Source organism: Bombina bombina, chromosome 6 (assembly GCF_027579735.1).
Source record: "Bombina bombina isolate aBomBom1 chromosome 6, aBomBom1.pri, whole genome shotgun sequence".
Taxonomy (NCBI): Eukaryota; Metazoa; Chordata; class Amphibia; order Anura; family Bombinatoridae; genus Bombina; species Bombina bombina.
Window position 1 is genome coordinate 181,491,534 of NC_069504.1, and position 13,308 is coordinate 181,504,841.

Sequence of the window (13,308 nt, forward strand, 5' to 3'; positions counted from 1 at the left end):
CCGGTAATTTACTTGAGTCCTATCCAGTAAAATATGTAATCACTGCATGTACCAAGGCCAATACATCCAAAATAGTGCACCCAAAGCTGAAGCTAAACCATCATTTTGTCCAATGCCTGGCCCATGCCATAAAGTGATATTAGTATAGAATCAGCCTGTACAGTTGTGAGGCATTTTCTCTTGAAACATTTGAAGGATACCACTGATTTGCTTGTATGTAGCTTGGCTCCTTTGTGCCAGCACTGAAACGCCTCAAATGTTAAGGGCATTGATTTTGCGTTTAAAAGAAAAAGCTAAGAGGCCTTAGGGATGTTACAAAAGGCTCTATGTATAGTGAACATCGTAGTTCTTTAATGTGTTTTTTTCCCTTCTTGCAGTCTGGATTCAGCCATAGATGATGATACTGGAGCTTGGCAGAGAAGGAGCTAATGGAGAGCTACATATTTTCTAGGTAATAAGATGTAGGCATCTGCTTTCTTGTAGACTGGAGAAAAAATTAAATAAAAAAAATATCACTACGTTGGGAGGGCGCATACAAGAGCTATTACGGTAGCAAATGAAGCGCGTTATAAGTGTTGCTGTGGATGTTCTAAATGGGAAAATACCAAGTACCTGCAGTTGTGGATAAATGATCATGTTTATCATAGATTTGCTTATATTTTTTTTAAATACAATAAGTCTGTGGCTCTTACTTTTATGAAATGGAGGATTTTAATCTCCACCACAACTCAAATGAGTATTGCATTATCTCTGGAAATAAGCTTCCCCAAGCAACAAATCAAAACCTATCTTTAGTTAATGAAAGTTAAAGGGCTAGAAAGGTCAAAAATGAAATGTCAATGGATTAATTTCAATTTTAAATAAGCATTTTTGCAGTATACTTAATTTGGCAAAAATGTTTCTAGTAAAAATGACTAGTTTTCTGCAGCATACGCACATATCCTGTGAGGGCCCTGTACACCAGTATTCAAACACCACACCTTCAGAGGGTCAGCAGTAGCTTGCATGACACAAATTAGGTCTTCAGAAGAAATACCACTGCCAGCTCTCTGATCAAGCATTGTGTTTGAATACTGATGCATGGGTCCTTATAGGATATGAGTATGCTGTAGTTAAAATTTTTCTAGAAGCATTTTTGCTAATACAAGTACATTGCAAAAATGCTGCCATTTCAAATTAAAATTCACATTTCAATTTCAACCTTTCTAAAAGCGTCAAACAGCTGTTTAGAGGTGTTTTGTAGTGGTTAAACACAGTACTTGGAACCTAATTTGCATATATTACCCAGCTTTCCATGGTGCATTAGTAAATGTATGCAGAGCAGTTCTGGGGAAAAGCAAGCGGGGATACTTGCCTAGATTTGCTTATTTTCTATACAATAATTCTAAGGCTTAAAGGGATACTAACCCCACATTTTTTCTTGCATGATTCAGATAGAGCATGCAATTTTAAGCAACTTTCTAATTTACTCCTATTATCAATTTTTCTTTGTTCTCATGTTATCTTGATTTGAAAAAAGCAGTAATAAAAGGTTAGGAGCCGGCCCATTTGTTAGTTCAGCACCTTGGTAGAGCTTGCTGATTGGTTTGCTACATTTAGCCACAAATTAGCAAGTGCTACCCTTGTGCTGAACAAAAAATAGTCTGGCTCTAAAGCTTACAGTACTGCTTTTTCAAATCAAGATAGCATGAGAACAAAGAAAAATTGATAATTGGAGTAAATTAGAAAGGTGCTTAAAATCTCATGCTCTATCTGAATCATGAAAGAAAAAAATTGGGTTTAGTGTCCCTTTAACATGACTGAATTCTTCCAGCTTCATATTTTAGATCACGGTTGACGTTTAAATAAAAACTATAGGCTAGATACAAGCAAAAGTAATATAAGTATGAAAATAACCAAAAAGTGTTATATTTCCAAATAGGCATTAAACTAATAACCTTACAGTATTGTAGTATCCATTTGAAATATTGCAATAAAAGTCAGAGAAATAAAATGAAAACCTATCCCAAAGCAAAGAACAGACAGAAAAAGTAGCCACATTGACATAATGTCAAGTTGCCTATTTAATTAGCATAAAATTAGTTTAAAGGATTTTTTTTTTTTTAACACTTCTCCATTCTGTTTTAATTATGAAACAGTGCAGCGCATGTCACAATCACATGCTAGTCAAAGAAATAGAAAATCTGCATTTAATGTCACATTGAACTGAGTACATTTCAATTGCAGAAAAATAAACAGACATGATGAGTACAGGATTATATATATATTACAAATTTGCCTTGTTATATTACATTGGAGGCTGTATAATAAAAATAAGAAGTTATCGGCAGATGGATTTTCAAGCTAATTTAAATAGCTTTCACAGGAAAACAAAAAAAAGCATTATATATATATTCAAGCAATGGCTGACTCTATGAACTCCCAAATAGCATTAGACCTTCTACTTACATTTGTTTGTTTTTATTATTATTTTTTTTAAAAAAGGGTTTATTAAATAGAGCTATCAAAATAAATGTACTCTAAAGCTCTCAAGGACTTTAGTACAGGCAACACTAAAAAAAAGTGTTTTATAAACAATCAATCATTGGATAAGTCTATTTCATATGGCTAAACGAGGATAAATCAACACCTTCTGTGTCCTTTTAGGACCTGAAACTAAGAGAAAAAAATAGGTTTCATACCAGAATGGCACTAAAAGGGGTAAAACCTAGAAAGGTCTCTTGAAACCAATTAATTCATTTAAAAAAAAACAAAAAAAAACTACCTTCTACATATTCATGCATTATCAAGTGCACGCTTGGGTGTGTGTAAAATTATATATATAGATATCATACATATATTTTACAAACAGACTACAATTTGGACACATCCAGTTAATCAAACATGAATATGCTTCATACAAGTGCAATATGTTAAGGAAAAATAAAGCCCAACAAAAAATTTTTTAAAAAGAAAATAAACCAAATTGTTGATTAATTAAATCTTGTGCTGTAGGCCAATCATTTTAAATTATATTGATTCCTTATTAATAGGAAAAGGCCATGCTGACTGGGCAACTTGGCAGTTCTGAATACTTCGCAATCATCTTTATTTGTATGCACATACAGTAAAATGATCCAGTCATGCAATGTTCACTTTAAGCATTCTGCATCTCTTTTCCAATTTTGTAACTAAGAATCTTGTTCCAGTCAATCTTTGTGCGTGTAACTGGCAGCTGCCGACGTAAGGCTTTAAAAGTAGTGTCCGACATAGTCTGGTAATTCTCACTGATTGCAGTCTGTAGAGAAAAAAAAAGTAGTGAATTTAGATTCCTGTATTTGAAAAAGGTTCTGTCTATTCATAAATATTGTATCATCGTTATACTTTTATCTTTTGTACCCATGGACACCACTGTAGAATTTGTTTGTGCTTTATAAAGTATTACAATAGATAGCATTTATCAGTTTGCATGTGTCAGTTTGCATTTTAAAAACAGGAAATACACAATACTCATTCTAGGTAGAAAAACTTAACTTTTTACTTTTATAAAAAGAATCATAGATACAATATGCAAATAGGTATATGCATTTTTCATTGTATTGTATGAAATAATGACAAATATGGATGCACTTTCAAACAAATAAATCCAGTTCCAAAGAGACAAATGCTTCTACCAGCGGCCATATTCGTAATTTATTCCTACAAACAAATAACAAATGCACATAACTACAAACTAATGAGGAAAAGATGGGCGGGAAACATTATCTAGTGCTGATAAAATGTTATGTTATTCTTATTAAAATTAACAAAGCCTAATTTAAAAAAAGTTAAGCAAAAATATCAAGGTTCCAACAATTTCCTTTTTTTTTTTTTAATAAAGAATCAAGGTTAAGAGATTTCTAGTCTGGAGTCTCTAAGCCTCAACTGTATAATTTTATGTAATGTGGTGGTGGAAGTTTTTGTGGCTACCATACTCAGATTTATCAGGAAACATTTCTCATTTACAGACAAAGCAAAAAGCACCTAAATGAACACTTTAACAACAGTTATTACAAATTAAAAGGCACAACATAATGGTAAATGTGTTCACCTTCGATATGCTTTCAGTCATTTGTTAAACCAGCTGCAGATTAATAATTGTAGGGGGAAAGTGCTGCTTTTTTTCAAACTGAAACCACCACTCATTGTTCTCAAAAACATGACAATTCAAATGGAACAGCAGACTTTATATTAGCCTCTTTTTATACACAGAGGCCAATATGTGGGTACTGAATTTTTCCTATGTGGGATAAACCTAGGCAAGTCTATTATCTGCCAATTTTATATATATATATATATATATATATATATATATATATATATATATATATATATATATATATATATATATATATATATATATATATATATACATATCTAAAAAAAAGGAAATTTATGCTTACCTGATAAATTTATTTCTTCTACGATATGACGAGTCCACGGATTTCATCCTTAATTGTGGGATTTATCCTCCTGCTAACAGGAAGTGGCAAAGAGCACCACAGCAGAGCTGTATATATAGCTCCTCCCTTCCCTCCACCTCCAGTCATTCGACCGAAGTTAGAAAGAGAAAGGAAAAGCCAAAGGTGCAGAGGTGACTGAAGTTTAACAAAAATATAATATATACCCGTCTTAAAAATGACAGGGTGGGCCGTGGACTCGTCATATCGTAGAAGAAATACATTTATCAGGTAAGCATACATTTCCTTTTCTTCTACAAGATAGGACGAGTCAACGGATTTCATCCTTACTTGTGGGATACAATACCAAAGTTACAGGACATGGATGAAAAGGGAGGGACAAGACGGTAGGCACCACTGCTTGAAGAACCTGTCTCCCAAAACTAGCCTCAGAAGAAGCAAAAGAATCACATTTGGAAAATGTGTGAAGAGACGACCAAGTCGCATCCTTGCAAATCTGTTCAACAGAAGCATCGTTTTTAAATGCCCATAAGGAAGCCACAGCCCTAGTAGAATGAGCCGTAATTATTTCAGGAGGCTGCTGTCCAGCAGTCTCATAAGCCAGACGGATGATACTCTTCAGCCAAAAAGAAAGAGGTAGCCGTAGCTTTCTGACCATTACGCTTTTCAGAAAAAAAACAATGAATAATGAAGATGATTGACAGATAACCTTAGTCGCCTGCAAGTAAAACTTCAGGGCACGGACCACGTCCAAGTTATGCAACATACGCTCCTTCTTAGAAGAAGGGTTAGGACATAATGAAGGAACAACAATTTCCTGATTAATATTCTTATTAGAAACAACCTTAGGAAGGAAACCAGGTTTGGTACGTAAAACCACCTTATCAGAATGGAAGATAAGACAAGGCGAATCATGTAATGCTGAAAGCTCCGAAACTCTACGAGCAGAAGAAATAGCAACCAAACACAAAACTTTCCAAGATAACAACTTAATATCTATGGAATGCATGGGTTCAAACGGAACCCCTTGAAGAACATCAAGAACTAAATTTAAACTCCAGGGTGGAGCTATTGGTCTAAACACAGGCTTAATTCTGGTTAAAGCCTGACAAAAAGACTGAACGCCTGGAACATCTGCCAAACGTTTGTGTAGCAAAATTGACAAAGCAGAGATTTGTCCCTTTAAGGAACTCGCCGATAACCCTTTCTCCAATCTTTCTTGGAGAAAAGACAGAATTCTGGGAATCCTAACTCTACTCCATGAGTAGCCCTTGGATTCACACCAAAAAAGATATTTACGCCATATCTTAGGATAGATCTTTCTAGTGACAGGCTTACGTGCCTGAATCAAAGTATCAATGAATGAATCAGAGAACCCCCGCTTAGATAAAATCAAGCGTTCAATCTCCAAGCAGTTAGTTGCAGAGAAACTAGATTTGGGTGTTGGAAGGGTCCCTGAATGAGAAGGTCCTGCCTCAATGGAAGCCTCCATGGCGGCAGAGAGGACATGTCCACTAGATCTGCATACCAAGTCCTGCGAGGCCATGCAGGCGCAATTAGAATTACTAAAACCCTCTCCTGTTTGATCCGAGCAATCACCCGAGGAAGGAGAGCAAATGGAGGAAACACATAAGCTAGGTTGAACGACTAAGGCACTGCCAAGGCATCTATCAGTTCAGCCTGAGGATCCCTCGACCTGGATCCGTATCTTGGAAGCTTGGCATTCTGACGAGATGCCATCAGATACAACTCCGGTCTGCACCATCTGAGGATCAGAGTGGCAAAGACCTCCGGATGGAGCTCCCACTCCCCCGGATGAAACGTCTGTCTGCTTAAAAAGTCCGCTTCCCAGTTGTCCACTCCTGGGATGTAGATTGCTGACAGATAACAAGAGTGGGCCTCCGCCCACCGAATTATCTTCGATACTTCTGTCATCGCCAAGGAACTCCTTGTTCCTCCCTGATGATTGATGTAGGCTACAGACGTGATGTTGTCCGACTGAAAGCGAATGAATTTGGCAAATAGTACTCACTGGCACCATTTTAAAATAAAATTTTTTTCTTGATTGAAGAATCTAAAAACACCTCACTTTACCTCTTCCTATTACTAACACAGGCAAAGAGAATGACTGGGTGTGGAGGGAAGGGAGGAGCTCTTTGCCACTTCCTGTTAGCAGGAGAATAAATCCCACAAGTAAGGATGAAATCAGTGGACTCGTCATATCTTGTAGAAGAAAGTCTAATAAACCTTTAGGGTAGACCTAGCTGGTTGTGATAGAAATAAATTGTAAAGTTATTTAAAATGGCATGCTTTACTTGAATCATGAAACTTCGACTTATCAAACTTGTAGGTTAATAGGAGGCTTAGGCGAGTGCCATCTTTAGCACACTACGTTAGTATTATTTGCAACTATGTAGAACATGGCTATAAACATTGTTGAAAACACTGCTGTCAGAAGAGTACCAAAGTTCAAAGTATCCAGCACCTGGGAATAGTAGAGGGTGTGCTCGCAACCAGGGTCCTGCATAAACCCCAATACAAATGAAGAAAAAGGAGGAAGCAGCATCACCAAAGATAGTTTCAAGCAGGTTTATTCAGCTTGTGAGACAGCCAGACCAGTAATCTCATACGTTTCGGACACAGTACTTAATCATGTATACATGACGAAGGACTGTGTCCGAAACGTTGTATGAGATTACTGTTCTGGCTGTCTCACAAGCTGAATAAACCTGCTTGAAACTATCTTTGGTGGTGCTGCTTCCTCCTTTTTCTTCGTCAGAAGAGGACCAAGAGAACTAAGCAAACTGAGCTAAAGTAAATAGGAAAATTGATTAAAAGTTTAATGTTCTATCCAATTCTGATTTATTAGCCAAACTGTTAGAGCAGAAAAAAAGTGAACATTGGTTTTAGTTGTCCTATATTTTAGATGACTGTTTTTGCAAATAAAAAATAAATAAAAAAGTACAAGATTTGCCCAATGTATTCATAGGCATTTTTGTACAGCGTTATATTTAGGAGTCTAACTTCAGTGTAAATCTCAAATATAATGGCTGAGACACTGGTGTTTTACTTTTTGTGTGCAAGTGTACTAACTGGGAAGCTGAAGAATTTGTGAATATTTGAATTCTAGATATAGAGGGATAGAATGTTCACACATTTTATTAGTCGAGAGAGTATAGATTTTCTAGACCCTAATTTATGTTGAGATGATACTAAAACTTTATTTAAAAATGTGGACAGTTAAGGCTATTTAAGTTACTATAGTTATCGCCTACTGAAAAAGAATACTGCATTCAACCTATTCAGGAGGATTAGTAGAAAATGTCCATTCTTAAAAAATAATTGCTAACTTAAAAATAGGTTGATGTAAATAGATTGTCCTTTGAATTTGATAAAGGAGTGATATCAAAGCTAGGATTCTCCAAATGATCTGCTTCTTTAAAGAAAAAAAATGTCAAAATATAAATAAATAAGGGTGATTATGGTCAAATTGCCAAATGTATTACTCAATATATTAGCAATTGTATCAATCATAAAATCAGAGGTCAAAGATAAGAACACTAACTGGAGAGATATTCCTTTTCTGTTCACTCTCAACATGAAGCACATGTATAATACAGATTATTTAAATAATCTGGACTAGATGATTACTACTTTAGATGCATTACTTTTAGCTTAGTTGAACATTCTGATTTTCCAATCCCTGGGGAACATTTTAAGTGGCACATCTATTTCTGGTGCACTTAAGAGGATAGTCCTTAGGGCTGTGATGACATACCCAAAGTCACCTCTGGATTAGAGGTACGCCAGTTCCCTTAACACCACTGTTCGTTTTAATATGGGCAGTGTATACGAAGGTCAATAACCTAATGAAACAGCCAGATAGCCAAAAAAACATGGTAGTTACTTTTATTATATTAAACTCTATTCTAAAGGAGCTACACTTGTAGATTGTACTTTTTGGAAAGATCCCTATTGAGGTCTGCTGTTGAAGCACTACTGTACTGGAGCTTCCTGGACTATTCTTCTGGCACCATTCAGGTGTACGTCTTGTGAGTATACATTGTTTTTGATGATGGTATATTTTAGAAGGTCCACTTGTGGATTGTACTTTTAGGAGAGATCCCTATTGAGGTCTGCTGTTGAAGCACTACTGTACTGGAGCTTCCTGGCCTATTCTTCTGGCACCATTCAGGTGTACGTCTTGTGAGTATACATTGTTTTGGATGATGGTATATTTTAGAAGGTCCCAAGAGCACCATCTCTTTTAAACTATAGATACTTTGGAAGAGGTGCAACAGCAGAGATACCCTTTTTTCCCCTGAAGTGATGTACAGGACTTGTTTTATTTATATTATAGCCTCTACTTATATGATATACATTTTCTAGTATTGTTAAGAATGAGCAATAAACAAAATATTTAATTCCATGCAGCTACAAAAAGTCATTGGGAACATATTACTGTAACTAATCCCCTCCCCCCCACCTTCAAGTGTCCCTTTAAGGTAAAATATGTTCTTCTAGCACTGTCAGAATGACAGAACATTTACGTTTATTTACAGGCTTCAGAAAAGGTGAATAAATACCTGATATTCATTTTCTGCATCCTCTATAATTTTAATAAATTCTTTAGCAGTTTGGACTTCATTCTGAAAAAAAATTAAATTATAAGACAATGAGATAAAACATACTGAAAATATACAGTTGAAGCAAAATTGTGTTAATTTGTTTTTTTAACAAATCTAGCGCTAAACAATTGTCACAGCCGATGGTCCATGAAATAGAAAGACTGTACACAACCTAGGCAGGGGCATATTATGGCCTAGGCCAACAAGGCCCGGTGCCTAGGGCAGCAGATTTGGGAGGGGCAGCACATCTGCCCTATACTCTCTCTAAAAGCCAGCACATAGTACAGTGAGCGATAAAGTGCAGGCTTTTACAGAGAAGACAAGGCACGTGCGCTGATTAAGGTCACTTTTCATAGGCAGTACTCCTTTAAATCGTTGATTCATTTAGAGCTGCCAGCATTTTTGCAGTGGAAACATTCTTGGTGAGAAACTTGCCCGGGGATATGGGCTGGAGGAGAAGACCTTGTGCCAATATGCTGCCCTTGTCAGCTGTGGTGGGTCTGCAAGGGCAGTGTGCTTGTTTCAGGTCTTAGTAACAAACATACTGGATGTGTCTGTGCACTGCTTAGATCAGCTTGTGATGGCTAATCATAAACTTTAATAGCTAGCTTTCTCTGCATTCATGAACCCATGGAGTAAATAGTAAACGGACACTTAAAAAGTTTAATTACTTGAATGATGGTAATTACTGTATGTTGTTGCACGTGAAGGGCAGTGATGGTTTCATAGTGTATTCTTCTTTCCCTCCCATCCTCTTCTGTCTCTTCTTTCCCTTTCTCCCTCCCTTCCTCCCTCCCTCAACTGCCTCCCTTCTTTCTCTCAACTCCCTCTTGCTCCCCCCTTTTTTCACTCCTTTCTTCACTCCCTCTTTTCTCCTCTCCCTCCCCACTTTTGTCTTCTCTCCCTCCCTCCCTTCTTTCCTTTCCAACCCTTTTCTCCCCTCCCCTTCTTTTCTCTCCCTTCTCTCAGGGAGAAAATGGTATGAGATGCAAGCAATTCAACCCACCTGTATGCAAGTGTTTTGCTAGCCCATTTTCTTTTAAATTGTTATGAAAAAAAAAACAACCCATTTTACACACCGACCCCAAAACATATTAAGGGAAAAAAATGCGTACAACCTTTTTTATTTTTTTTGGGGTGGGGTGGAACGACAGAATTTTGAGTGCCTATGGCAGCACAAAACCTAAATACGCCACTGCAACTAGGTGATTCCCACAAACCACTGAAACTTGGCATTTTAAGCTGGGATTATGGAGAATTAATCATTCTAATTAAAATGAATATAAAGAGCTAACAGAGTTATTTATGCATGCACATTTAAGCAAAAGAAGGGGGGGGGGGTCGGGGGAGCGGAGTTATATAGTGCAGGTAATTTCTAAATAGTGCTTCCCTTGAGTAAGGGTTAATTTTTTTTAATAAATTGATAAATGTAGCTTAGAATATTACCTGTCGAGGAGACTAAACATACAGAGAACAACAACTAGCTAAACTAATTGAAAAAGGATATACAATTAAAGGGATAGTCAAGTCCAAAAAAAACCTCATGATTTAAATAGGGAATGTAATTTTAAACAACTTTCCAATTTACTTTTTTACTTTTATCAACAAATTTGCTTTGTTCTCTTGGTATTCTTAGTTGAAAGCTAATTCTAGGAGGTTCATATGCTAATTTCTTAGACCTTGAAGATTGCTTCTAATCTGAATGCATTTTGACCACAAGAGAGCATTAGTTCATGTGCTTCATATAGATAACATTGAGCTCATGCATGTGAAGTTACCCTTGAGTGAGCAGTGATTGGCTAAAATGCAAGTCTGTCAAAATAACTGAAATAAGGGGGCAGTCTGCAGAGGCATAGATACAAGGTAATCACAGCAGTAAAAAGTGTATTTCTATAACCGTGTTGGTTATGCAACACTGGGGAATGGGTAATAAGAAAATTTATGCTTACCTGATAAATTTATTTCTTTTTTGACACGATGAGTCCACGGATCATCTTAATTACTAATGGGATATTCACCTCCTGGTCAGTAGGAGGCGGCAAAGAGCACCACAGCAAAGCTGTTAAATATCACCTCCCTTCACTCCCAACCCAGTCATTCGACCGAAGTCAAGGAGAGAAAGGAAGTAACAAGGTGCAGAGGTGTCTGAAGTTTAAAAACCCAACAACCTGTCTCTTACAAAAACAGGACGGGCATACATTTTCTTTTCTTTTTAATGACACAATGAGTCCACGGATCATCTTAATTACTAATGGGAATCAATACCCAAGCTAGAGTACACAGATGATATGGGAGGGACAAGACAGGGAACCTAAACGGAAGGCACCACTGCTTGAAGAACCTTTCTCCCAAAAGCGACTGCAGCCGAAGCAAAAATGTCAAATATAGAAAAACTTTGAAAAAGTGAGAAGAGAGGACCAAGTTGCAGTCTTGCAAATCTGTACCACAGAAGCTTCATTCTTGAACGCCCATGAGGAAGCAACAGCCCTCGTGGAATGAGTCGTAACTTTCTCTCTGGAAGCTGCTGTCCAGCAGTCTCATACGCAAAAAGTATGATACTCTTCAGCCAAAAAGAAAGAAAAGTAGCCGTAGCTTTCTGTCCCTTACATTTTCCTGAGAAAACTACAAACAAATGCAGAAGACTAACGAAAATCCTTAGTCACCTGCAGGTAAAACTTTAAAACACGAACCACATCCAAATAGTGCAGAAGCCAATCCTTCTGAGAAGTAGGAATGGGAAACAAAGAATAATCTCCTGATTGATGTTCCAATCAGAAACTACCTTAGGAAGAAATCCTAATTTAGTACGAAAAAACTACCTTATCAAAATGAAAAATAAGGTAATGTAATGGGACTCATACTGCAATACCGAGAGCTCTGACACTCTGCAAGCAGAAGAAATAGTATCAAGAAATAAAACTTTCCAAGATAACTTAATATTGAAGGAATTCATAGGCTCAAACTGAGCCCCTTGAAGAATTCTTAAAACCAAAGTAAGACTCCATGGAGGAGTAACTGGCATGAACACAGGCCAGATCCTGACCAAAGGATTGTACATCTGGAACATCTGCCAGACGCTTGAGTAATAAAATCGATAAAGGCAGAAATTCAACCCTTTAGGGTGCTTGTCGATGGTCCTTTATCCAACCCTCTTGGAGAAAGACAATATCCTAAGAATCCTGACTCTACTCCAGGGATAAACCCTGGATCCACCATTAAAAATATTTACGCCATGTCATATGGGTAAAATCTTCCTAGATTACGGATTACGAGCCCGATTCATGGACTCAATGATCAATTCCTAATCCATGCTTGGATGAAATAAAACTTCCATCTTCCAGTAGTCAGCTACAGAGAAACTGTTTTTGAATAAAGGAAGGGTCCTTGAAGTAGAAGGTCCTTCCTCCATGGGAATTCTAGGTGGAGGAAGTGACTACAGAAGAAAAATTAAATGGAGGAATTAAGTATGCAAGACTGAAATTCCAAGGTAACGAGTTGAGAAGCCATGAGATTCAGTTGTAACTGACCCCATTGAGAGTCCGGCTGGAAAACTCCCGGCTGGACTTCCCCCTCCCCTGGGTAAAAAGTCTGCTTACTTACGAAGACCGCCTCTCAGAAATCCCATCTGGGATGCAGGTTGTCAACAGACAGCAATTGTGGGTATCTGCCCACTAAACGATCTTGACTACTTCTGTCATGGCCGAGAAAACTCAGAGTCCCCGACGGCTGAAGTAAGATCTAACTAAAACCTGATAAACCCGGCCGAAGCTAACTGAGGCTAGGCGATAATTTAACCTTAAACGGTTATGGGAAGAACAGGCTCCACCCGAGTCCATGTTCCCGGCTCTTAGAGGGCCCCAAATAGTTTCCCAGCCCAAAAGGCTGGCATCTGTTGTCACACTCACCCAGAAGAAATGCAAAAACAGGATACCTGGAAGCAAGGATCCTGAGACAACCACCTAAAATTCTTAACTGTTGAGAACTAAAGGTGGAAAAGGACAACTGGAAGGATGTCCATTGTCGTTACCATCAGCCCAAATACCTCCATACCACTGATGGGACTGAAGTGCTAGGTAAGAACGAAATCCATGAATTCCTGACTACAGTCAACTTCATTGATGAGTAGACTAATATAGCTCTCCAAGAAAACTACCCCTGCAGATGGAACTAAGGAACTCTTCACCAATTCACCTTCCAACCGGGGGAAGAAAACATGAAGAGCCGGAATTCATTGGGGAGGC

General features: G+C 37.5%; 1 protein-coding gene across 1 annotated transcript in view; it reads right to left on the reverse strand.

Moving 5' to 3' along the window:
• Positions 1-2,045: 2,045 nt before the first annotated feature.
• The window catches only part of CAPZA2 (capping actin protein of muscle Z-line subunit alpha 2), a 135,939-nt gene continuing 124,676 nt past the window's right edge, over positions 2,046-13,308 (reverse strand). Inside the window, exons 9-10 of the mRNA XM_053716689.1 lie at positions 9,026-9,088; positions 2,046-3,277 (exon numbers count right to left, since the gene is read on the reverse strand). Of these exons, the coding sequence (XP_053572664.1) occupies positions 3,137-3,277; positions 9,026-9,088 (204 nt within the window). The 3' untranslated portion in view covers positions 2,046-3,136. The remainder of the gene's footprint in view (positions 3,278-9,025; positions 9,089-13,308) is intronic.